This window comes from Salminus brasiliensis, chromosome 11 (assembly GCF_030463535.1).
Source record: "Salminus brasiliensis chromosome 11, fSalBra1.hap2, whole genome shotgun sequence".
NCBI classification, from domain to species: Eukaryota; Metazoa; Chordata; class Actinopteri; order Characiformes; family Bryconidae; genus Salminus; species Salminus brasiliensis.
Genome location: NC_132888.1, coordinates 4,538,295 through 4,564,622, shown reverse-complemented (window position 1 = coordinate 4,564,622; position 26,328 = coordinate 4,538,295). Strand labels below are relative to the sequence as shown.

Here is a 26,328-nt window from a genome sequence, read left to right as displayed (position 1 = left end):
GCATTTCAGAAGAATATGAAAGGAGAACGTTCTAGAACAGATTGAGAAGGGAGAACATGTTAGAACAGTGTGAACGAATACACCAATGTTAATGGGCTAGTTTATTTAGAACATGAATGAAGAATGTTAATGGGCTAGTGTATTTAGAACATGAAGAACATCCTAGAAGGATGTTCTAGAACAGTTTGAATGGGCAGAACATGCTAGAACAATGTGAACGAAGAGCATCAATTTAAAACAAACTGAATAGGCTAGTGGATTTTAGAAGAATGTGAAGGAAGGAGGACGTTTTAGTACACTTTGAAAAGGGAGAACGTTCTAGAACAGTTTAAATGGGGAGAACGTGCTAGAACAGTTTGAATGGGGAGAATGTGCTAGAACAGTGTAAACGAAGCAGACCAATTTAAAACAAACTGTATGAATGGGCTAGTGGATTTAGACCATGAACGAAGAAGGATGTTCTAGAACAGTTTGAATGGGGAGAACATGCTAGAACAGTGTGAATGAAGAACACCAATTTAAAACAAACATGGGCTAGTTGAGTTTAGAAGAATGTAAAGGTAGGAGAACGTTCTAGAACAGTTTGAAAGGGGAGAACATGCTAAAACAATGTGAACGAAGAACATCAATTTAACACAAACTGTGAATGGGCTAGTGGATTTAGAAGAAAGTGAGGAGGAAGGACGTCCTAGAACAGGTTAAATGGGGAGAACGTTCTCGGAGTAGGTGGGAACACTCTAGAACATATTGAATGAACTAGAGCAGAGGTCACTAATGGGGAGTTCGGGACACTTGGCTTTCGAGCCTGGGACTGTTCCACAGCATCGCTCTCTGCTCCTCCTGAAACCGCTGGTCTGGGGTTCACTTTAACTGTTCAAGGTGTGGAAGGTGTGGAAGCTATCCACTCCTGGTGCCACATGTGGGGTTGTGTGATTGGTTCGTGTGATTGGTTCATTTTTATTATTTTTTTTCTATGGTGGCAGCTTGCCCAGGTATCGAACCCACAACCCACGAACTGCTGAGACACCACTGCTTATTAACTACTGTCTAGCAGTTACTACTAGGCTACTTCAGTATACAGGCTGTAGCACTGTATGATGTCCTGGACCATGGCTTGAGGGAAGTTTGGACCTTACTGGACATTACTGAACCTTAATTAAACCTAGGACATATTCAGGGCACACAAACAGTGACAGTGAGCCCACATGCCAGGCAGCTTGCTCAGCCCGGGTATCGAACCCACAACCCCTCATCAATGAGCCACCACTCACCGGTAATATGTACTACTGTCTAGCATTGGCTGTGGCTAGACCTTGGCTTGAGGAAATCTTGGACCTTACAGAGTTTTAATAAATATCCTTGAACTACAGCATTCTAGAACAGTGTGAAAGGAGAACATATCCTAGAACCATGTGAAGGGGTGAGAACATCAGGGCTAGTGGATTTTAAAACACCACAAAAAGAACATTTATGGGGGGAATGAGGGAGAACATTTATGATATAGCATCCTTCTGTAACAGGGAACAGAGCAGAACCTTCTGGAAGAATGTGAAGGAAGAAGAACGTTGAAGTAAACAAATAGAGAAATAAGGAGAGTGGGGTGAAAGATGGGCAGACAATAGTGGCAGTAGTGTGTCCCCTCTTACCTCCCTCTCTGAGAGCCCCCCAGCCCGTGACCCAGCAGGGCATTCCAGGGGGGAAGACGTGTGAACTGGCTGGAAGGCAGATAGGGTGGATGGTGCTGGAGAACACCAGCGGCTCCTTCAGCTCCAGCAGGGCGATGTCGTTATCCTGGGTCATGGAGTTGTAGTCCTGGTGGGTGATGATGGTCTTCACGTCCCTCATCTGAACGTTAGAGTCGTCTTTCTCCTGGTCCTGCATTCCGCTGTATGTCTGCCAGCTGGACGTGTCGCGGTATCTGCAAACGGACGGGTCAGCAGAACCGGTTATCATTAGAGGGCGGATGAGGTGAAGGAAGAAGAAATGAACTGAGCAAGAGAAAAGAAAACGAGGGGATTAACGAGACCTGGAACACCAGATCACTCCAACCCAACACACACCAAGAAAGAACCCATTAACCAATTAAACCAGTGTAAACTGTACAGAACCATGATGGAGGAAGTTCTAGATCAGTGTGGATGAGGGAGAGCACTGTAGAACAGTGTTAATGGGCAAGAAGATTTTAAAACAAAATGAGGGAAGGAGAACGTTTGAGAACACTTTGCATAGAGCATTCTACAAAAGTGAACAGGGCAGGGGAGAACATCTAAAGGAAGGAGAAGGATGTGAAGGAAGCAGATCATCATAGAAGAGTTTGAATTGGGAGAACAATCTAGAACAGTGCGAATGAACTGGGGCATTCTAGAACATCTTATATTAGAACACTGTTGAACAGTGTGAATGAGCCAGGGCATTCTAGAACAGTGTGAAGGTGAGAGAGCATTCTAGAACAGAGTAAATAAGAGCATTCTAGAACAGTGTGAAGGTGAGAGAGCATTCTAGAACAGTGTAAATAAGAGCATTCTAGAACACTGTTGAACAGTTTAACTGAGCCAGGGCATTCTAGAACAGTGTGAAGAGGGCATTCTAGAACAGTGTATATGAGCCAGGGCATTCTAGAACAGTGTGAAAGAGAGAGCATTCTAGAACAATGTATATGAGCCAGGGCATTTTGGAACAGTGTGAAAGAGAGCATTCTAGAACAGTGTGACGAAGACAGAGCATTCTAGAACAGTGTGAAGGAGACAGAGCATTCTAGAACAGTGTGAAGGAGAGAGCATTCTAGAACAATGTATATGAGCCAGGGCATTTTGGAACAGTGTGAAAGAGAGCATTCTAGAACAGTGTGACGAAGACAGAGCATTCTAGAACAGTGTGAAGGAGACAGAGCATTCTAGAACAGTGTGAAGGAGAGAGCATTCTAGAACAATATATATGAGTCAGGGCATTCTAGAACAGTGTGAAGGAGAGAGCATTCTAGAACAACGTATATGAGCCAGGGCATTTTAGAACATTTGTTTTAGAATGTTTTAGAACAGTGTAAAAGAGAGAGCATTCTTGAACAGTGTGAAGAAGAGAGAGCATTTTAGAACAGTGTATATGAGCCAGGGCATTCTAGAACAGTGTGAAGGAGAGAGAGAGCATTCTAGAACAGTGTGAAGGTGAGAGAGCATTCTAGAACAGTGTAAATAAGAGCATTCTAGAACACTGTTGAACAGTTTAACTGAGCCAGGGCATTCTAGAACAGTGTGAAGAGGGCATTCTAGAACAGTGTATATGAGCCAGGGCATTCTAGAACAGTGTGAAAGAGAGAGCATTCTAGAACAATGTATATGAGCCAGGGCATTTTGGAACAGTGTGAAAGAGAGCATTCTAGAACAGTGTGACGAAGACAGAGCATTCTAGAACAGTGTGAAGGAGACAGAGCATTCTAGAACAGTGTGAAGGAGAGAGCATTCTAGAACAATATATATGAGTCAGGGCATTCTAGAACAGTATGAAGGAGAGAGCATTCTAGAACAACGTATATGAGCCAGGGCATTTTAGAACATTTGTTTTAGAATGTTTTAGAACAGTGTAAAAGAGAGAGCATTCTTGAACAGTGTGAAGAAGAGAGAGCATTTTAGAACAGTGTATATGAGCCAGGGCATTCTAGAACAGTGTGAAGGAGAGAGAGAGCATTCTAGAACAGTGTGAAGAAGAGAGAGCATTCTAGAACAGTGTGAAGAAGAGAGAGCATTTTAGAACAGTGTATATGAGCCAGGGCATTTTAGAACAGTGTGAAAGAGAGAGCATTCTAGAACAACGTATATGAGCCACGGCATTTTAGAACATTTGTTTTAGAATGTTTTAGAACAGTGTAAAAGAGAGAGCATTCTTGAACAGTGTGAAGAAGAGAGAGCATTTTAGAACAGTGTGAAGAAGAGAGAGCATTCTTGAACAGTGTGAAGAAGAGAGAGCATTCTAGAACAGTGTGAAGAAGAGAGAGCATTCTTGAACAGTGTGAAGAAGAGAGAGCATTCTAGAACAGTGTGAAGAAGAGAGAGAGCATTCTAGAACAGTGTGAAGAAGAGAGAGCATTCTAGAACAGTGTGAAGAAGAGAGAGAGCATTCTAGAACAGTGTGAAGAAGAGAGAGCATTCTAGAACAGTGTGAAGAAGAGAGAGCATTCTAGAACAACGTATATGAGCCAGGGCATTGCTGGGATGCCTGGGAAGATTCTAGAACAGTTTGAATGTGGGAGAACACTCTAAAACTGTTTCAATAAGGGAGAACATTTCAGATCAGACTGAATAAAGCAGAACATTCTAGATCAGTATTAATCACACAGATGCATAGCAGGTATGGTTCATTCTAGAAGAATGTGAAGGAAGGAGAACAGTCTAAAAGGAAAGGACACTCTTGTAACCTAGGGCTTTCTAGAACAATGTGAAGGAGAGAGCATTCAACAGCATTGATAAGTGGGAACATTCTAGAACACCCAAACAGTGTGAATGAGCAAGGACATTCCTAGAACAGTGGCAACAGGCAGGGGCATTTTAGAACAGTGCAAGGGAGGGCAAGCTTTCAAGGAGGAAACATTCTAGAACAGTGTGAATGGGTAAGAGCGTTGTACAACAGTGCAAAGGAGAGAGAGCACAGAATGGATAAGTGGGAACATTCTAGAACAGTCTGATTATGGGAGAACAGTGTGAAAGAACCAGAACATTCTAGAACAGTTTGATTACGGGAGAATAGTGTGAAAGAACCAGAGCATTCTAGAACAGTTTGATTATGGGAGAACAGTGTGAAAGAACCAGAGCATTCTAAAACAGTTTGATTACGGGAGAATAGTGGGAAAGAACCAGAGCATTCTAGAACAGTTTGATTATGGGAGAACAGTGTGAAAGAACCAGAGCATTCTAGAACAGTTTGATTATGGGAGAACAGTGTGAAAGAACCAGAACATTCTAGAACAGTTTGATTATGGGAGAACAGTGTGAAAGAACCAGAGCATTCTAGAACAGTTTGATTACGGGAGAATAGTGTGAAAGAACCAGAGCATTCTAGAACAGTTTGATTATGGGAGAACAGTGTGAAAGAACCAGAGCATTCTAGAACAGTTTGATTATGGGAGAACAGTGTGAAAGAACCAGAGCATTCTAGAACAGTTTGATTATGGGAGAACAGTGTGAAAGAACCAGAGCATTCTAGAACAGTTTGATTACGGGAGAACAGTGTGAAAGAACCAGAGCATTCTAGAACAGTTTGATTATGGGAGAACAGTGTGAAAGAATCAGAGCATTCTAGAACAGTTTGATTACGGGAGAATAGTGTGAAAGAACCAGAGCATTCTAGAACAGTTTGATTACGGGAGAATAGTGTGAAAGAACCAACACCAGAGCATTCTACAACAGTGCAAACTGGCAGGGGCATTTAAGAACAGTGCAATGGAGGGCAAGAATTCAAGGAGGGAACATTCTAGAACAGTTTAAACATGCAAGAACATTCCAATACACTTTAAATATGCAATAACATTCTAGAACAGTCTGAACATTCCAGAACATTTTAAAATGAGAGAAAACATTCTTGAACAGTTTGAACATGAAAAACATTCCAGAACAGTTTGAACATTCCAGAACATTTTAAATATGCGAGAACATTCCAGAACAGTTTGAACATTCCAGAACAGTTTAAATATGCGAGAATATTTTAGAACAGTTTGAACATAAAAGAACATTCCAGAACAGTTTGAACATTGTTAGAAATAAGATAATCATTTGATAACAAGTTGAAACCACATGAAAGTAATGTTAGAAAAGACCATATTTTCTCTCAACATGAAAGAACATTCTAGAACAGTTTGAACATGAAAGAACATTCTAGAACACTTTACACATGCACGAACATTCTAGGAGAATCTAAACGAACTATAGCCTGGTACTCAATCGTAAAGCTTTACTGAAGTTCAGATTTGGCTCATAAGGCTACACAAGACCTACATAAGCCCTTCATGACTGACATAAACCTACATAGGGGGTTCAAAAGGCTTAGCCCATCAAATTAAAGGTCATTCATCCCAGAGGTTAAAACAACTGCAGTTTGTTAGAACAAGCCTTACGTACGTTTACGTCAGCAGTCATGAAAGGCTTATGTAGGTATGTTGTAGCCTTATGAATACTGCCCTTCAGTACAGCTGTTACTGCTGTTGGACAGTACAGGGCAGATGAGGTTACACTGGAAGACACCTACTCCTTAAAACCATATCCAGCTCTAACATGTGATAAATATATACACACACACACACACACACACACTGTAACAGCGTATAACTGCAATGCATCCATCTACTGCACCGGCTGCGCTATTCTGCGAGACCTGCGGTGTGACCGTACAGGAATAAAGAGAGCGACTGTCACACTTCAGCGCTGTGCACATTTTCCCTGCTGTAACACACTCATTACCGCAGCCTGGGTAATTAGCTGATGAGTTGAGTCAGGTGTGCTGGGAGCAGAGAAAAACACTGAAATGTGCACTGGAGGGGTGCAGGGGATCAAGACTGGAAAACACTGCTGGAGTGTGTGGCCAGTGCTCCACCTACTGGACAAAGCTCAGAACAGCATGCTCGAGAACGCACATGTAAAGAGCGCATCACGTCTTACATTCTTGTCTGGCATTATTTCTGTTCACTACTGGTTGTGTGTATGTGTGTTCTAGGTGTGTGTGTGTGTATGTGTGTGTGTGTGTGTGTGTGTGTGTGTGTGTTAATGTATCAGTGCATGGACTGATTTTTACATGACCACTCTGTCTCTCTGAGTTTTGCTCCTCTGCTTTTTAAACTCATCTAATCGATATGGACAAAAGTATTGGGACGCCTGCTCATTCATTGTTTCTTTAAAAATCAAGGGCATTAAAAAAAAATTAATTTTCTTGAAGTAACTCTCTCTACTGTCCAGGGAAGAAGGCTTTTTATTAGATTTTGGAGCAGCATTGCTGTGAGGATTTGATTGCACTCAGTGAAAAGAGTGTAACAGAAGTCAGGATGTTGGATGATGATCACCACCTCACCTCATCATCCCCTACAAAAGTATTGGATGAAGCACCAACCATCAACACAGTGGGTGCTTTCCAGAATATCTCTTCTAGGTTCTTTAAACTTTTAAATGTTATTTAGAGAACCAAAAGTGGTTTTCCTAACACACCAAGATCCTTGTTTTTAGCACTTTGGTTTTTAGAGAACCAGAACTTCAGTGATTCTGCTTGTGGGCCTTGCTGGTTACTGGGCTGAGCACAACAAAAATGAACGCCTGTGTCATAGATCCCATTAAAGAGGTGTCTGTGAAAGCAGCTGAACCCTAGGTTCTACCCTATTAATCCTAATGCAGAAACAACGCCCCGTGGAGCCCCACAGGGTTCTGTTTTAGGGCCTATGATGTTAATACAGTTGCATAAGAGTGATGAACTTAAGTGTGGGTTTACACACAGGCTCTAAAAAGGTTCATAAACACTTTCTGAAAAGTTACTCACGAAGGGTCTAAGCTGGCGAAACAGTGGGCTGCGGACAGGAGCCATTTGTTGGAGATGATGGAGGCGCCACACGTGTGTCCGTTGGTCCCGTAGTGGAGACTGACCTGCCAGGGCCATTCTCCAACGTCAGCGTTCTGCCCACCAACGATGCGGTTGTGTTTATAAGGTCGCTCTCCACAATCTGAAAGAGAAAAAAGGAGTGAAAGGAACTGTGTGGTAAACATAAATCAATAAATTATTAATAAATATTAATATATCAATTATTTTATTTATTATTTATTCCTAAACTTCTATTAGCTGTGAGGCTAATGTAGCTAAGAAGTAACAAGGAAATAGGGATGCACAGATTATGGCAATTGTGAGCTGATGCTGATATCTGATGTTCCAAGCATATTGTCCTTTTTTTCAACCTTTTTTTAATCACTAATTATATAAAAAATAAAAAGTCTTTTGGATGTTTGGTGAATCCAGCAGGTGCTCCTTACATTGTGTCCAAATTGCATGAGGAACGGACCAATAGAAATGCTCAAAAATGACATGGATTCAAATTGTTCCACTGAAAGCTACTAAGGTATTTTTCTTCTCCTGTAAAGCTGAAATTTGAGATACAAGGTTTTCGCATGACATGAAGTAAATATCTGCTGATGCTGATAAAACAGAACCCCTTTTGGTGGTTATTTATTAAAAGGTTCTATAAATATCCATCTATAAAACCTGAGGAACCTTCAACCCAGTAGTCCTTAAAATCTTAATGGTTCTAAGAGTGGTAAAGCTTCTCTATAGAACCACTGCTTCTCCTAAAGAACCCGTAAAGAACCCTGTTTATTGATTAAAAACTGATTAATTGATCAGATTAACTGCAGATACTGTAGTGCAGTAGTCCAGCTCCAGTCAGACTCTTTGGGAGTTCAGTAAACACATTATCACACACCACAGAAAGCACTTCAGCAAGTCTGTTAGAGATCACTGAACATCTCCACAGGGTTTGAGGAGTGAGGGTGTGTGTGTGTGTGTGTGTGTGTGTGTGTGTGTGTGTTGGGTTTATATGATGCTAATTGGGGGGGTGGAGGGGGCAAAGAAACAAACTCAGACTCAGATTAATTAAAATTCACTCACCACAGCCTTCTTCATCAGAACCGTCCGGGCAGTCATTAACTTTATCACACTCAGCGTTGATTTTGTTCACACACTCTTTGTTCTTACAGGTGAACGTGAAGGCTGTACATATCCCTACAGCTGCGAGAGAGAGAGAGAGAGAGAGAGAGTGGGAGAGAGAGCACAAGAGAGAGAGAGATATGTATACTTGTTGCATAGTTATTTTTTTCATTTCCTACACATGTATATTTAATAATTGACCCATTTCTATATACACAATACATTGACAAAAGTATTGGGACGCCTGCTCATTCAATGTTTCTGCTGAAATCAAGGGTATTAAAAAGAGCCGATCCTGCTTTTGTTGGAGTAACTGTACTTCTCTACAGGGACTAGACAAGCAGTGTGTGTGCAATGGCACATCTGTGTCAGAAATGGGTAAAACTAAAAGCAGCTGAATGCATTCATTAGAAGGGGTGTCCACAAATATTTGGACATATATTGCATGTATGTGTATTAATATAACTAGACTGAAATTGGACTGATGAGAGAAAGAGAGACCACTGAGACGTGATGGTCAGTGAGAAGTAAAGGAACAGCATGGGGTCAGGCTGTGGGTTTGGTTGGCGTTGTGTTTGGCTGCTGCGAGCTCACAACAACGCAAGAGCTGCCTTATCGATCAGACTTATTGATCAACAGGGGAGGTCACTTATCACCTCTAAATTATACAGACACAACACAAGAAACACAGTGAAAAGGTGGGTGAAAGGGCAGTGGGAAAGAAAAAGAGAGAGAGGGAGGGAGACGGAGAGGGGGGAGAGAGAGAGAGAGAGAGAGAGAGAGAGGGAGAGAGGGAGGGACAGAGAGGGGGAGAGAGGGAGAGAGGAAGAAGGAGAGTGGGGTAGATGAGGGAGGGGAAAAGAGGGAAGAAGAGGGGGGGAGCAAGAGGGGAGGGGAGGATGGCAGAGGGGGGAACAAGGAGCAAGAGAGGGAGGGAGCAAGAGGGAGGGGGGGAGGTAGGGAGGGAGCAAGAAAGAGGGAGCAAGAGGGAGGGAGGGAGCGGGCAGGAGGGAGGGAGGGAGCGTGCAAGAGGGAGGGAGCAAAAGGGAGGGATGGAGGGAGGGATGAAGGGGCAAGGGAGGATGGCAGAGGGGAAAAAGAGGGAGGAAGAGAGGGAGAGGGAGGAAGAGAGAAGGAGAGTGAGGTAGATGAGGACGGGGAAGAGGGAAGAAGAGAGGGAGCGAGCAAGAGGGAAGGATTGAGGAAAGGAGGGAGGAAGAGAGAGAGAAGGAGAGTGGGGTAGATGAGGGAGGGGGAAAGTAAGAGGAAGGGAGGGAGGTAGGGAGGGAGGGGGGGGAGTGGACAAGAGGGAGGGAGCAAAAAGGGATGGAGGAAAGGAGGGATGGAGGCAGGGATGGAGGAAGGGAGGGATGGAGGCAGGGAGGGATGGAGGAAGGTAGGGATGGATGGAGGAAGGGATGGAGGAAGGAAGGGATGGAGGAAGGGAGGGATGGAGGCAGGGAGGGATGGAGGAAGGTAGGGATGGATGGAGGAAGGGATGGAGGAAGGGAGGGATGGAGGGGCAAGGGAGGATGGCAGAGGGGGTAGAAGATGGAGAAAGAGAGGGAGAGGGAGGGGATGGGGGAGAGAGCGAGAGAGCGTGGGTGTTGCTGACTCACAGTACTGAGTGGGGCAGGTGGTGTTTGTGTCAGTTCGGCAGCAGGGACACACTTACAGCAACAGATCCACACTTTTCTCCTCACTGCAGATCAGCCGAGACCGGGTCGGCCTCTGAGGAGCTGCTTTTCAGCTTTATGGTTTTACCTACAAGTCTAATGTAGCCAACTAGCACTAAGCCTAACCCCACTAATTAGCATTCGAGTCATCTCGAATAGGGCCTGTATTTTGACCCGATTCTGTTTCCACCTAAATTTTACTTCCTCATCAAAACTGTCCTGTTCCGGGAGACTGTGAACCAGGTCAGAGGAACAGTGGGGGTTCTTCTACAATACGGTGGAACAGTAGATGGTTCTCAGTCCTTCATCAGTGCTCACAGGATGCTGCTGGCTGGATATTTCTGGTGGGTGGACCATTCCCAGTCCAGCAGTGAGACTGCACTGAGGGGTTTAAGCACTCCAGCAGCACTGCTGTGTCTGATCCACTCGTACCACCAGCGCAACACACTGCTAACACACTCACCACCACTGTCAGGTCACTCAGTGTCAATGCAGCGCTGAGAATGACTGACCCACCACCCAAATACTACTACAGTCTGCTCTGTGGTGGTCAGTCCTGTGGGGTCCTGACCATTGAAGAATAAACAGGGTGAATGGAGGCTGATAGCAAAGTATGCAGATGTAGACAGCCTGGAATTAGAGAACTACACAGTGCTCCTATATGGGACACAGAGCTGAAATTTCATTATATCATAATGTTGGGTCATAATATTGTAATATGACTGTCTAGATGCAGGTACATGTAGACCAATAGTGGTGGTGAGAAGGCAGAGCTTTGACAGGCATCAAAAGGAGAGGCATCCCAAAAAGGAGAGATGCTGCAATTCACAGTCATGAAAAACGTACAGGATTGAACAACAAAAAATAAGTCCTCCTCTGTGTGTGTGTGTGTGTGTGTGTGTGTGTGTGTGTGTGTGTGTGTGTTTTCTCCATCTCTCAGCCTCACTCTCAGAAAGTGCTGTGTAAGCAGGTTTGTTGATGAAACCTTAACTGCTAGTCATTCTGCTACAGAGGGTCTTCTCTAGCGGAACATATCAGAAACATTACGCCCAACAAAAACACTATAAAAGTCGTCTCAAGCACCACTTAGAGCTTTTCCATAAAGCAAGGAGGCCCTTTCCTTCAGCCTGTCCACAAAACCCAAAAGTTTACAACTGCTTTCTGACTCTAAGAGCAAATAACATGAGGCACATGATGTTTCCTCACTGAAACAAGCTCAGAGAAGAAAGTACTTATCAAAAGATTATCAACAGATTATCAAAATTAACAATTTTAGAGAAACATTGACCAAAATTATATAGACACACACAGCATACTAAATTTGTCTAAATATGCTGTAAATATACTAGCAAATGTATGCACCTAACATATTTAAAAAACACATTAATTATACTTTTATCAAATGCTTTCATTAGTAAACTTTGATTGAACTGTATTTTGTAATTAAAATAACTAGTATATTTTATAAATAGTATAATAGTATTAATAAATATAATATATTAGTATCTTTTATTTGAATTAAATTTAATACATTGGAATGTACTTAAATACTTTTCAAACAGACTTCTGTACATTATATATTATATATTATAGTGTATTAAAACAACTAGTATTGCAGTAATTCACTTAAAGTACTAAACTAGAAAGGTCATAGAAATATGTATGCATATTTTAACTAAAAAGTAAAACAAAAAATATTACAGTTCATATTATAGTACATTGCAATTTCCATGTTATGCACAACAAAGTATCTCTAGAAGTTTGCTATTTTGGTAAAACAGGAACTAGAAGTATATTTGTAATGTAAATATGATTAATGTATATTTCAGTACATTTCTAATATACTCAGTGCATACTAGTGATGCAGTTGTAATAATTATTAAATGTGTTTTCATTTTAAATTAAATTAAAGTAAATTTATGAAATATGGATTTGAATACTTATCATCGCTGTCATGCAAAAAACTGACTTCAATGAAAGTCAGTGTAGAAAGATTTCATTCCTGGTCTTTTTAGATCATTTCTATTGGTCTATTTCATCAGGAAATTCTGATATAATAATTCTGATGAAAAACAACTGACAGATTCACATATAAGTGAAAAACAGCAAAAATGTACATACAAGGTTTTAGTAGGACAGTAATGATATGCAGTAGTATGCTTAGGTATTTGGTTCTATTTTAAAGTATAATAAGTACAAAAGCACCTAAGTATCCTGAGAATGGAGCATTTCACATTAAAACCCCATTACCAGTGAAGGTAGTATTTCAATGACATGCAATAGCATCATTATTATTATTTATTATTTGTATGGAAGATTTATATTACTGAAATTCACATCAAATGAGCTCAACCAGCTCCTCCTAGTGTTTAAGAAGCTACAAACAGAAATGTCTGGCTAATTTGTTTTGATTAAAATATTGACTTTATTAGTTTATATGATAGAATATGTCTCTCTCTGTTCCACTCATAACAATTAGGCTAAGCAACTACTGCAGCGCCGTCATGCAGAGCTCACTTGACTGAGTGGAGTGTTTTTACAGGAGCTCCGAGACGCTGTTGGAACGTTTCTGAGACAGAAGTGTGTTCACTCACACTCTTTACAGGATGCCTCATCACTCCCATCTTTACAGTCCTTCTTCCCATCACAGATTACGCTATTCGGCAAACACGTTCCGTCACCACACCTCAGCTGATTCTTCTGACAGCCTGCAGAGAGAGAGAGAGAGAGAGAGAGAGAGAGAGAGAGAGAGAGAGAGAGAGAGGGAGGAGGGGGAGAAAGATGAGTGTGGCAAAGAGAGAGTGCAGAGGGAAACAGTGTTATACTGTAAAGCAGCAAGAGAGTAGTGCTGCAATAGTGTAGAGCTGCAAGAGTATTACAGTGTAGAGCTGCAATAAAGTAGAGCTGCAATAGTGAAATAGTGTAATGCAGCAATAGTGTAGAGCTGCAATAGTGAAATAGTGTAATGCCGCAATAGTGTAGAGCTGCAATAGTGAAATAGTGTAGAGCCGCAATAGTGTAGAGGTGCAATAGTGAAATAGTGTAGAGCTGCAATAGTGTAGAGGTGCAATAGTGAAATAGTGTAGAGGTGCAATAGTGAAATAGTGTAGAGGTGCAATAGTGTAGAGGTGCAATAGTGAAATAGTGTAGAGCTGCAATAGCGTAGAGCTACAAGTGTAATAGTGTAGAGCTGCAATAGAGTATAGCTGCAAGAGTGTAATAGTGTAGAGCTGCAATTAGGTAGAGCTGCAAGAGTGTAGAGCTGCAATAGTGAAATAGTGTAATGCCGCAATAGTGTAGAGCTGCAATAGTGAAATAGTGTAGAGCCGCAATAGTGTAGAGGTGCAATAGTGAAATAGTGTAGAGGTGCAATAGTGAAATAGTGTAGAGGTGCAATAGTGTAGAGGTGCAATAGTGAAATAGTGTAGAGGTGCAATAGTGAAATAGTGTAGAGCTGCAATAGTGAAATAGTGTAGAGCCGCAATAGTGTAGAGGTGCAATAGTGAAATAGTGTAGAGCTGCAATAGTGAAATAGTGTAGAGCCGCAATAGTGTAGAGGTGCAATAGTGAAATAGTGTAGAGGTGCAATAGTGTAGAGGTGCAATAGTGAAATAGTGTAGAGGTGCAATAGTGAAATAGTGTAGAGGTGCAATAGTGAAATAGTGTAGAGGTGCAATAGTGAAATAGTGTAGAGGTGCAATAGTGAAATAGTGTAGAGCTGCAATAGAGTATAGCTGCAAGAGTGTAATAGTGTAGAGCTGCAATAGAGTATAGCTGCAAGAGTGTAGAGCTGCAAGAGTGTAGAGCTGTAAGAGTGTAGAGCTGTAAGAGTGTGAAAGTGTAGAGCTGCAAGAGTGTGATAGTGTAGAGCCACCATAGTGTAGAGCTGCAATAGTGTAGAGTTGCATAAGTGTAATAGTGATGGGCTGAAATAGTGTAGAGCCGCAATAGTGTAGAGCTGCAAGTGTAATAGTGTAGAGCTGCAAGTGTAATAGTGTAGAGCTGCAAGTGTAATAGTGTAGAGCTGCAATAGTGTAACAGTGTAGAGTTGCATAAGTGTAATAGTGTAGAGCTGAACTAGTGTAGAGCCGCAATAGTGTAACAGTGTAGAGTTGCATAAGTGTAATAGTGTAGAGCTGAACTAGTGTAGAGCCGAATAGTGTAGAGCTGCAAGTGTAATAGTGTAGAGCTGCAATAGTGTAACAGTGTAGAGCTGCAAGTATAATAGTGTAGAGCCGCGATAGTGTAGAGCTGCAAGAGCGTAATAGTGCAGAGCTACTATAGTGTAAGAGTGTAAAAGTGAGTCACTTACTGCACTGCTTTTCATCACTATTATCTCCACAGTCGTTCACCTGATCACACACCCAGTACTTCGGTTTACAGAGACCATTAGCACACGAAAAGTGATCCTCCTCACATTCTGTCAAACACACACAGCCACACATACACACAGTGTGGTATATCATTTTCATTGAGTTAATATACTGTATAGGTTGTGTTCTGTATGATAACATCCCGGCTGCGTGTCTGCCTGCCCACCAACCCGTCTGCCTGTCTGCCCACCCCCCCTAGCTGCCCCATGCCCACCCCACCCATCTCTGAGATTAAGTCAGTGGTCTGTGTCTTACGGCACTTTCTCTCATCGCTCATGTCTCCACAGTCGTTCCAGCCATCACACTGCAGCTCCTTAGAGATACACATCCCTGTAGTGCAGGTAAACTGTCCAGGACAAGCTACATACACACACACACACACACACACACACACACACACACACACACACACACACACACAGGAAATGAATAGACTGCAGTGTTGTAAGCAAAATGTGAGGTATAGTGGAATAACACATCTTTACACAAACATCAGAGAGAATGGATCAGAAATCCAATAAAGGTTCTAAGTGTTTGCTGGCCTGGATGAAAGCTTCTGAAAAGCTCATAATTACCATAGAACCTTTAGATCGTGTGCAGGTTCTTTAAACTTTAAAAGGTTCTTCAGACTCACAGATCTCACTGATTCCATCAGTAGTGCTGACCACTATACAAGTATAATGGAAGAGGCAGTCTGGCAAAAACGATGTAATCAGATGCACTATGTGTCCAAATGTTTGTGGACACCCCTTCTTATGAAAGCATTCAGCGACTTTAGGTTGCACCCATTGCTGACACAGATGTGCAAATGCACACAGATCACAAAGATGAACCCATTGGCCTAATGGAGCAGTGGAACTGCGCTCCCTAGAGCAGGTGTCCCAAAACTTTTGTCCAATTAGTGTATCTGCGAGTCATACGGTGTCGGAAACCATGTTGAGAAGTCTACTAGAGATGACTGAACGCCTCCACACAGTTTGAGGAGAGTGTGTGATGATCTAGACAGCAGTTAGCACCAATAGGATTAGCTAATAGGATTACTTTTCATTAGCTATGTTAGCTTTGTTGGTAATAAAGCCAAACTACTCCTCTAACTGTGCGCCAGTGCAGAGCTGCTTACGGTTTTTGGGGTCGTAGGCGCTGTAAACAGCCATGAAGCCTTTATCTGTGTAGGACTTGTCAGAGTGGAAGTTAATGGTCATTGTGTTGTTGGCGCTGGTGAGGGCCAGCATAGACCTCTCGCCACAGTACCTTTAAAAACACACACACACACACACACACACACACACACACACACACACACACAAACACAAACACACACACTCAATTCAACTAGCTTTATATTCTTCATTAGTATACCGTTGCTTTCATGCAAAAACCTTGTACAGTATATGTCCAGAAGTTAGTGGACACCCTTTCTAATGAATGCATTCAAATTCAGCTACTTTAAGTTGCACCCAGTATATATAGTTTAAGTTGCACACACTATATATATATATATATATATATATATATATATATATATATATATATATTCTAAGTACTATATTATTCTAAGTACTATATTTATTCTAAGTACTTGTCAGGCATATGTTTTATATACAAAGTCCCTGTCATTGAAATAAAATACATTCAGAATTCATTAAAAAAAATTATGTAATAAAAGATTTTTGGCTCTACTTTGTACATTCTTACCTCCAAAATTGACATGCTAGTTTTGCATTTGACTGAATTTATGCACTACATAGTTTATCTGATTAAACAGGGATGAAAATACTACATTAATGAAATGCCCTGATTACACTGTTCCCCAGAGCTGTTCCCCAGAGCTGTTCCCCAGAGCTGTTCCCCAGAGCTGTTCCCCAGAGCTGTTCCCCAGAGCTGTTCCCCAGAGCTGGAGATGTGTGTAAAATGAATGAAACAAGGCTTGATCATACTTTGTGCCCAGAATCTCCACGTAGTCCTTGTGGCAGACGCGAATGTTCACTTGAGGTTCCTTCATCCGGAACATGGTGAACTTCACCCGGATGTTCATGCCTGCAGGAACCTAAACAGGTCGAATTGTAGAGCAGTAATTAAAGGGTCCAAGTCTTACATTTTTGGCATTTTGAAGTTTTTCAGAATCGCACTGTTCGAGCAAAGTCCGAGACCACCCATCAATCATTAGCTTTATTAATCCCCTATTAAGTTAAAGAAGAAACTGGGCTATATATAGGCCTAATTTAACAGCAAACACAGAAACCTCAACAACTAAATCTCATCCCAGATGTCTGACTTTTTTTATTTATTTATTTATTTACAGATATTTGTTTTCTGTCAATTTTCCCCCTTTTTCTTGTTTCCGAATGCAATCAAATCCTCACAGCAATGCTCCTCCAAAATCTATTCTTAAGCCTTCTTCCCTTTACAGTAGAGACAGTCACTCCAACAAAAGCAGGATTAGCTCTCAACTCTTGATTTCAGAAGAAGCAGTGAATCATGAGCAGGTGTCCCAAAACTTTTGTCCATGTACTTTCCTCTACTGAAGCTTAACTAAAGAGACTAGATTAAAGCTTTCCTCTTAACATACTGGCTACGTAACACATGACACAGTGGCTGGGACAGGTAGTTACATTTATGGTCCAGGTACAGTCCACTGAAGGTGGGTAGAAGCTGGGGTAATGAGGGGAGCTGATGTTTCCACTTAGATTCGTCAGAACGCCTCCACACTTCTGGCCTACAAGCACACACAGAAATTACACACAACACTTGTATTGTAAAGTGTATTGTATTTCCCACGGCTGTGAGAAAGCATAGACATGCAGCAAACAATTAAAGCAAGTTTATTAGTTACAACAAACTTCAGCACATGTTTAGATCGATGCCAAAATCCAGCTGGACATTCAGACAGGCTCATTCAGCCAGTCAGACGAAGCGTGCTGCAACATGAGCGTAGGCCGTCCCAACAGGTAGCGGGTGATGAAGTACACTGAAACTGCGTGGGAGCAGCCTTCGCTCAACGCCACGAACAGGAAGCAGGAATTTGAGCAATGCAACATTACTGAGCCGAAACAAAGCAAACAGTGCAGCTACAGTCCTCAACTCTACAGGTCCTAACGCCCCTCCTGTTATTACTCAGCACTTCTGAATATGATATTTAAGGGCATTTTCTGAGGGAACACTAACAATCTGTATTTTTAGTGAGCTAACCTCCACACCTGAGGCGAAGGACGGGATTTTACTGTACGGGGCATAACTCGTTATCTGAGAAGAGGGGGAAGGGTTGACAGGTTAATGTGAGTGGGACGTTACAACACAGGAGGGCGGGGCATTTCCTTATAGAGGGACAAAGCGTTATCTGGAGGCGTTTCCTCAGAGGGGGATAGTGCATTCCCTTACACCTGCATTTAGGGTGTGCAAAACCTAAGGGGGTGGAGAGGTTGGGTAATAGGGATTGGGCGTTACCTGAGAAGGGGTACTGGGGCGTTACCTGAGAAGGGGGAATGGGCGTTACCTGAGAGGGGGGACTGAGCTTACCTGAGAAGGGGGACTGGGCGTTACCTGAGAAGGGGGACTGGGCGTTACCTTGTGTGTTACAATAGGTCTAATTTTTGTGTTGAGCATTACCTGAGAGGGGGAATTGAATGTTACCTGAGAAGGGGAATTGAGCGTTACCTGAGAGGGGGATTGGGCATTACCTAAGTAGGGGGACTGGGTGTTACCTGAGAGGGGGATTGGGCATTACCTGAGTAGTGGGACTGGGCGTTACCTGAGAGGGGGATGGGGAATTACCTGAGTAGGGGGATTAAGCGATACCTGAGAAGGGGGACCGGGCGTTACCTGAGAGAGGGATTGGGCGTTACCTGAGAGGGGGATTGAGCGTTACCTGAGAAGGGGATTAAGCGATACCTGAGAAGGGGACCGGGCGTTACCTGAGAGAGGGATTGGGCGTTACCTGAGAGGGGGATTGAGCGTTACCTGAGAAGGGGATTAAGCGATACCTGAGAAGGGGACCGGGCGTTACCTGAGAGAGGGATTGGGCGTTATCTGAGAGGGGGATTGAACGTTACCTGAGAAGGGGATTGAGCATTACCTGAGAAGGGGATTGAGCGTTACCTGAGAAGGGGGACCGGGCGTTACCTGAGAAGGGGGACCGGGCGTCACCTGAGTAGGGGGACTGGGCGTTACCTGAGTAGGGGGACTGGGCATCACCTGAGTAGGGGGACTGGGCATCACCTGAGTAGGGGGACTGGGCATCACCTGAGTAGGGGGACTGGGCGTTACCTGAGAGGGGGATTGAGCGTTACCTGAGAAGGGGATTGAGCGTTACCTGAGAAGGGGATTGAGCGTTACCTGAGAAGGGGGACCGGGCGTTACCTGAGAAGGGGGACCGGGCGTTACCTGAGAGAGGGATTGGGCGTTACCTGATAGTGGGATTGGGTGTTACCTGAGAGTGGGATTGGGCGTTATCTGAGAGGGGGATTGAACGTTACCTGAGAAGGGAATTAAGCAATACCTGAGAAGGGGGACTGGGCGTTACCTGAGTAGGGGGACTGGGCGTTACCTGAGAGGGGGATAAAGCGATGCCTGAGTTGGAGGACTGGGCGTTACCTGAGAGGGGGACTGAGCATTAACTGAGTCAGGGAATTGTCTGAGCACACGGGTGAGCACATGTTGAAATCTCACCTGTGGTGATGACGTGTGAACTGTGGTGGTTGAGCATTACCTGTAGTAATGGGAACAGCACTGTACTCTGCTCTGAATCCAGGTCTCTGGACGTCACCGTCTGTGATGAGGTTGAGAAGCATGATGTTGTTGGAGGAGATCACTTCCAGGGGGTTTGTGGGTGGACGCTGACCACACTTCCTGTCAGTTAATAAGTAAATGATTAAAACTACCTCATACAGAGGCAACAAATTTACATTTAAAAAATGTTTTCATAGAGATTGCTCTAACACACATGATTTAACTCATCAAGTTTTTTTTTTAAAGATGTTCCGGAGTCGAGCCAGGTGTCCACAAGGTCCCTACAGTTAAGACTGCTTCATTAAAATGCTTCCTCTGAGTGATTCTCAGAATGTGGTGCCCTTTAAGTCCAGAAATTTGGTCAATATTATCCATTTGGGGGGGGATAATATTTAAAAATAATATTATTAAATATTATTTATTTAATAAATAATAAATAAAAAAGGCTTTCACATGTACTACCTACATGAATGAAAATACAATATAATATACAAAATAATGCTAATAATAAAAAATAAAATATTTAACTTGTGTTTCCTGAGAAAAGTACTGCATTTTGGCCTGTCCCCACTGATTAAAATCATATTTGAATAGCCTATTAAGAAATGAGAAATATTAAAAATGTAATTTTATTAACATTAAATTTAACTGATGTAATTAGACTTTCTTTATGAGTTAAGTTATGTATAATTCTTTTAAAAATATTGCTGCATTTTCGGTTGTCCCTCAGTCACTCATGCAACCCTGTAACAGCTGGTCATTTCCTCCTTTACAAAAATAATGGTTCAACCTAAACTCTTAACAAATATTTACATTAATATATCGGGCATAGAGCAAAGTACATATATTAATATGTAATAATACAACAGCCTGCATGAAAACAGCATATTGTACAATACCGTAAGCATAGAAAGGCATTAGCCATTTTAGCACTCACAACCCCGTCACATTCAACCATGTAACATTTTATAGGGTTTAATATTGTATAATCCAGTCTGACTCTCCTCCCTGACCAATCAGCTCCCAGCTCCTCCTTTCCAACACTGCAGTCTATTCACTTCCTGTGTGTGTGTAGATGTGTGTGTAGTAGTATACACTCTGGACTGGTATCTGTGATTGTTGGTCTACTGGTGTGTAATAACTGGTTTATAGTGGGTGAATGTGCTGTGTGTGATTTGGGTTTCTATAGTGTGTGTGTGTGTGTGTGTGTGTGTGTGTGTGTGTGTGTGTGTGTGTGTGTGTGTGTGTGTGTTAGCATTAGCCCTCCATTCGGTTCTGTATGTGTTCTTCAGTGCTGGTTTATAAACAAAGAAAGGCAAGCGAGCGGTTCTGTTGTTCTCCCGCTGGTAAAACAGAGCGTTTCAGTGATGGTTTTATAAAGGGTCAGATATTATGGTCTGTTTTCAGGTTCCACTGTAAAATAGCTCCACACTGCAGAACCTCAACTCATTTATTTACCTTCTGAGAACGTCCGCACTGCTGCTGCAGCCGGCTGGGCTTTACTGTCTGTTAATGCTGCGTTGAGGACACCAGATGGCGCTCTGAACACTGTGGTTCAAATAAAGACTCGGAACTGGACTGGGATTAAAATAGCCCATACCCGATCCATTAAAATATGCCTGGATCGGGACATCCCTAGCTTTTACGGAGTTGAACGACTGGCACTTTCCTGTCTTCACAAGAAAGGCACTCATCTGGGACAATAAAAGCAAAGTAAATTACATCTTCACTCTTAACTTCTCACTGAGTTTGAGCCCTGTTGTTTCACCGTACAATATTTACCAGACCATGATGGACCTTCTCAACCACCTCGTTATCAGCCACTCTCTCCAGATCACACCCTACCCAAACAAGTCATTTAAAAAGCTGAGAGGGAGCTGAGAGATAACACATGTCCAAGAAGAATAATGCCGTCATTATAAACAGCGTTACTGCAGCTCATACAAAGCAAATACCACCCCGCTCCCAGCCCGACACCCCGACGGTTTCACACTGAAGGTAATGCTTGAAACACAGTATAAGTAACTGTCAGAGGGGGTGGACGTAAACGTCCTTCACAAAGGTTGCCGACCACCCAGTTTAGGGTAACAGCGGGTGGCAGCTGTTGCTGCTGCTGTTGCTGCTGCTGGATTTCAAAAGTGAGGTCTTCAAAAGCCAAATCAATCTCATCCAAGGTCTCAGAAGAAACCTACAAAATCTAGTGCTGGTCAAAACCAGTGAGAAATGACCTCTGAAACAGAAGAACACGTGGTCCAGCTCTCTGACGGAACACAACAGACATGCTGTCCTTGGTACTGAGGTTTTAAAAAACATGGAACAGCTGGAATTCTCTCTGGTCTCTTCCATCAAGGTTAGAAGAGGGAAAGTACATTTTTGGCATGAAATCTGGAGAGGTTTAATAAAAGTCCCCTTAGAAAATTTATTTGCAGGACGTTTAGTACATATTTGTAATTTCCGTTATTTTAATCAAAACTTCTGATAAATTGTATTAAATGAAAGTCCTGTCTATCAGGATTATATTAGTAACTGATACAGCTAAGTAATATTTCAATAATATTAATTCATTTTCATTTTTCATTCCCACAATGCAGATCAAAGTACATCAGAGTGGATTTTAACAAATTATATTTTAACAAAACCAGTTAAAACTGTAGAAATAATAAATCAAACATGAGCAAAAAGCAAGAAGAATATGACTCAACAGTGCAAATAATATGAAGCACTGATATATAAACTAAATATTAGCAACAATCCGTCCATCAGGAACCAATCAATCAATCTGTCTATCCACCTGTCTATCTAGTCATCCATCCAACTAGCCATCCTTCCATCTATCTACCTACCGACCCACCCATCAATCTATCAATCCACCTATCTATCCATCTTTATAGCTATTAGTCTATACATTTATCCACATATGTCTGTCTGTCTGTCTGTATCTATCTGTATCTATCAATTTATCAGTCTGTCTGTCTATCAGTCTATGTACCTGCATTACTGTCTGTCTGTATCAATTCATTAATCTATTAGTGCATCTGTCCGTCAGTGAGTCCATCAATATTATCCATATTATGCCCATCTACTGAAGACCCTCCTCTTCTAAAAGGAGTAATGGTAATAGTAGAGTGGTCACCTTATTGACTTGTGTTTAGTAGAGTCTAAGATTTGAGGATCTTTGGATTTTTAGTCTATTCAAACTAGCTGAGGTTTCTCTTAAGTAAATAGCAAAGCACTTTTGTAAGTCGCTCTGGATAAGAGCATCTGCTAAATGCCTTAAATGTAATGTTATGTAAATCTGTCTGTTTATCTTTCCCTGCAGATCCATCCATCCATCCATCCAATCTTTAGTCTGCCATTTAATCAATACTGTCACTCAAATTTTCTTGCTTCTTTTATTTCTAAATTTCTATATTTTCATATTTTTATATTCTTTATTATATTCTTTATTTCATTAAGTTAAGTTTAATTAAGTTTAAATTTAGATCTTATTGAATAGCTTTGATGTGGGCAGACTGTCAAAAAAGCATTTCACTGCAAGTTATACTGTGTATTACTATGTATGTGACAAATAAAAGTTGATTTGATTTGATTTGATTTGAACTGGGTAATTATTATTTTACTTTTTGATCAAGTAGGCCTTAAGAAACATAGCAGAAGCAAGGCAATGCTATCCATTCAAAAGACAGTGGTGTAATAATTGACATTATAACATGCTTTATTCAGTACATCTATACAGGAGATTTTCAGCACCTAGTAAAAGAGTGGCTGCTGCAAAATATCACATTTCTACACAAAACAACCCCAAGTGTTCAAAGAAATGACTGCAGATCAGTCAACAGTTAAACAGCTCAAACAGCACCCCCGCATGGCACCTTAACCGGCGGTACAGCGACAGCTACTCACTGTGTGATGGCCTGAGCCTCATCTGCGCTGAGGGAGTTATAGATGAAGACGTAGTTGTTGGAGCAGTCGTCCTCCACGTTGAACTTGGGGAATTTGACCAGGATAGCTTTGTCTTTAGGGGCACGGATTTGCCACTGGCAGCGACTCGGAACAGGGTAGTTATCTGGAAAGCCTGGAGACTGGAAGGATTGAGCTTTGGAATCCGCCTCCAAACGGAAGAAACAGTTCTCTGTGGAACGAATGGAGCACGATTAGTCAGTGGAACTGTAGAGAACATTAAACTGTAGAGAACATTAAACTGTAGAGAACGGAAGTGGATTAGGAAGGTAGGAGGAAATTCCTCACTATTTCATCATCACTTGTGGTGGAGTTACAGACGCAGCAGAACTGAAGTTCTAACCACTAGGGGGCACACTACTAGGTTAAAATTAAACACGTATAACAGGGTGGTAAAATGTTAATTGTGCATTATTACAACTAATAAAGCACTTATTGGTGTTTTTTCTTTACGTATCAGACCTAATAAAGGTCAGAATTAAGAAATCTTACTGTATATTGAACAAATCATTGAGTAATAATGCTTTATAAGTACTAGTGGATTCCTTGTTTATCAATCAATCTGATCACTAAGGCCACTATCCACTGAGAACCCGCATCCACATTACTGTTGTATTCGATCCAATAATCAATCATTTCTTCATTTAATCAAGTAAACATGACCGCTCTAATTAGAGGTCTTTATTATATGTATGTAATAAGCACATAGTGTTGTCTGGTCACTATTGCACTCAAATTAACCTTCAGAAATCAATAAAGTAGGTCCATCCACTAATTACAGACTGAACAGCATTAAAAAACACGTATAACAGGGTGGTAAAAGTGTTAATTGTGCATTTTTACACCTAATAAAGCACTTGGTGTTTTTTCTTTACGTATTAGACCTAATAAAGGTCAGAATGAAGAAATCTTACTGTATATTGAATAAATCATTAAGAAATAATTGAGTAATAAAATAATAATAATAAAAATCAATAAAAAAATAAACATTTCATTTATTTAACAAAAAACAAGACCTCAATAGACCCCTAATATGGGACACTTAATAAAGAATTACCAATATTATGTATGAATATGTAATTATTGTTTTTATATAACGACTTCATTAAAATCTCGTTAGTGTACTGACACTTCAATTTGTGGAGGAAGTTCATAATGCTAAACATGGCTTCATAACGACTAGTGGATTCCTTGTTTATCATTTAAACTGATCACTAAGGCTATCCAATGACAACTTGCGTTCACATTACTGTTGTATTTGATCCAATAATCCATCAATTAATCATTTAATCAAGTAATCATGACCGCTCTAATTAGGGGTTTTATTATGTGTATGTAATAAGCATGTAGTGTTTTCTCGCCACTCAAAGAGTGCTCCAAGAGATCTACAATAAAGTCTGTCCATCTAGATACCTGCTGCGGTGGAGGTACTAGTGAACATCTACTGAGCCTCTAACACAGACTGTACGTCTCTGGGCCAGGTGAAAGAGAGAGCGAGTAAAAGAAGCTGTAAAGGCAGATCTGTGTGTTGGGTTTAAAGCGTTTGTGCAGTCAGAGATGGACGGAGACGGGTGGAGGCATTTTTCAGCGAGTGGCAGCAGAGAGGCTGCCGAGCCAGGTGGAAAATTACAGAGCAGCGGAGACTGAAATGGGACACGCTTTACTCACGGGTTCTGGGGTTTATGGCCATCCGCGGGTCCGTAACTGCAGAGAGAGGGGGGAGAGGGGGGGGGGTAGGTGAGTGCAGGATATAACTATTATATACACCCACACACACACACACACACACACACACACACCAGTCTCTATTTCTTCTATTGATATATGAATGTCCAAATGTTTGTGGACACCCCTTCTAATGAATACATTCATCTCCTTTCAGTTGCACCCATTGCTCTGTAAGAACAGATGTGCAAATGCACACACACATAAATCAGGTCTAGTCCGTGTAGAGAAGTACTGCCAATAGAATAGGACTCTCTGGAGCAGATAAACATGAATCTATTGGCACCATGCTGCCTAATGCCAGGCTGGGCTAGAGGGGTATTGTAAAGCCCCCCAGCATTGAGGAGCTGTGGAGCAGTGGAAGAACTGTGTTCTCTGGAATGATGGTTGGTGGTGCTCCATCCAGTACTTTTGGGATACTGAGTTAGGGGGGGGAGTTGGGGATGATGAGGTGAGGTGGGGTGGTGATCATCATCCAACATCCTGACCTCACTAACGCTCTTATCGCTGAATGCAATCAAATCCTCACAGCAATGCTCACTTCAAAATCTAGTAGAAAGCCCTTGATTTTAGAAGAAGCATCTGGACAGTGTGTGTGTGTGTAGGGGTCCAGTGCAGTGAAATGATAATAATAATATTTCGTCTAAGGAATTTGAAATGAATTACTGGAATTCGACACATTTTACTACAAAAATAAAGCCTGAACAAAGCCTCATCAAAGTCATGGATGCTGAATTGCATCATACTGCCCCAGATTCTGTGACGATATTGGCCACGTCTCAGCACTTACGCCCCCCTAGGCCTTTAACAGCTTTATGTGCTAGAAATAAATGCTAAGGCTTTGAACTTTCGGGAAGACGAAGCCAAAAAGCAGGCTTTTCTAGACAGAGGCAAATTCCCCCTACAGGGATTAATACCCAGTAGCTTCGGCTCTGATTCAGATGAGCATGTTTCTCAGCACTAAATATGGACAAACCTTACATACACTGAGAACCTAAAAGTGCCTAAAGTTGTTAGCACTATAATAACAGTAAATACTCAGTAAATACTGGATCAACTTAGGCCTTATTGCCCATGCCAGCAGAGTGGTGTGGTGCAGTTAGGGCTCTTTGTTGCTACTGAAGTTGGAATACATGTAGCAGAAATCCGTTTCTGCTGATTTACACAGAATCACTTTTTCGCTTCAGTTAACTGAACCTCAGCCTCGG

The 26,328-nt window shown here is 41.9% G+C and overlaps 1 protein-coding gene across 1 annotated transcript in view; it reads right to left on the bottom strand.

Annotated features, from left to right (window-relative positions):
• Window positions 1–26,328, bottom strand: part of st14 (ST14 transmembrane serine protease matriptase) — a 71,837-nt gene that overhangs the window by 8,047 nt on the left and 37,462 nt on the right. The window contains exons 6-17 of the mRNA XM_072690952.1: window positions 25,064–25,099; window positions 23,339–23,567; window positions 19,416–19,555; window positions 17,323–17,426; window positions 16,648–16,757; window positions 15,831–15,961; window positions 14,966–15,070; window positions 14,650–14,757; window positions 12,932–13,045; window positions 8,623–8,742; window positions 7,507–7,687; window positions 1,647–1,918 (exon numbers count right to left, since the gene is read on the bottom strand). Of these exons, the coding sequence (XP_072547053.1) occupies window positions 1,647–1,918; window positions 7,507–7,687; window positions 8,623–8,742; window positions 12,932–13,045; window positions 14,650–14,757; window positions 14,966–15,070; window positions 15,831–15,961; window positions 16,648–16,757; window positions 17,323–17,426; window positions 19,416–19,555; window positions 23,339–23,567; window positions 25,064–25,099 (1,650 nt within the window). The remainder of the gene's footprint in view (window positions 1–1,646; window positions 1,919–7,506; window positions 7,688–8,622; window positions 8,743–12,931; window positions 13,046–14,649; window positions 14,758–14,965; window positions 15,071–15,830; window positions 15,962–16,647; window positions 16,758–17,322; window positions 17,427–19,415; window positions 19,556–23,338; window positions 23,568–25,063; window positions 25,100–26,328) is intronic.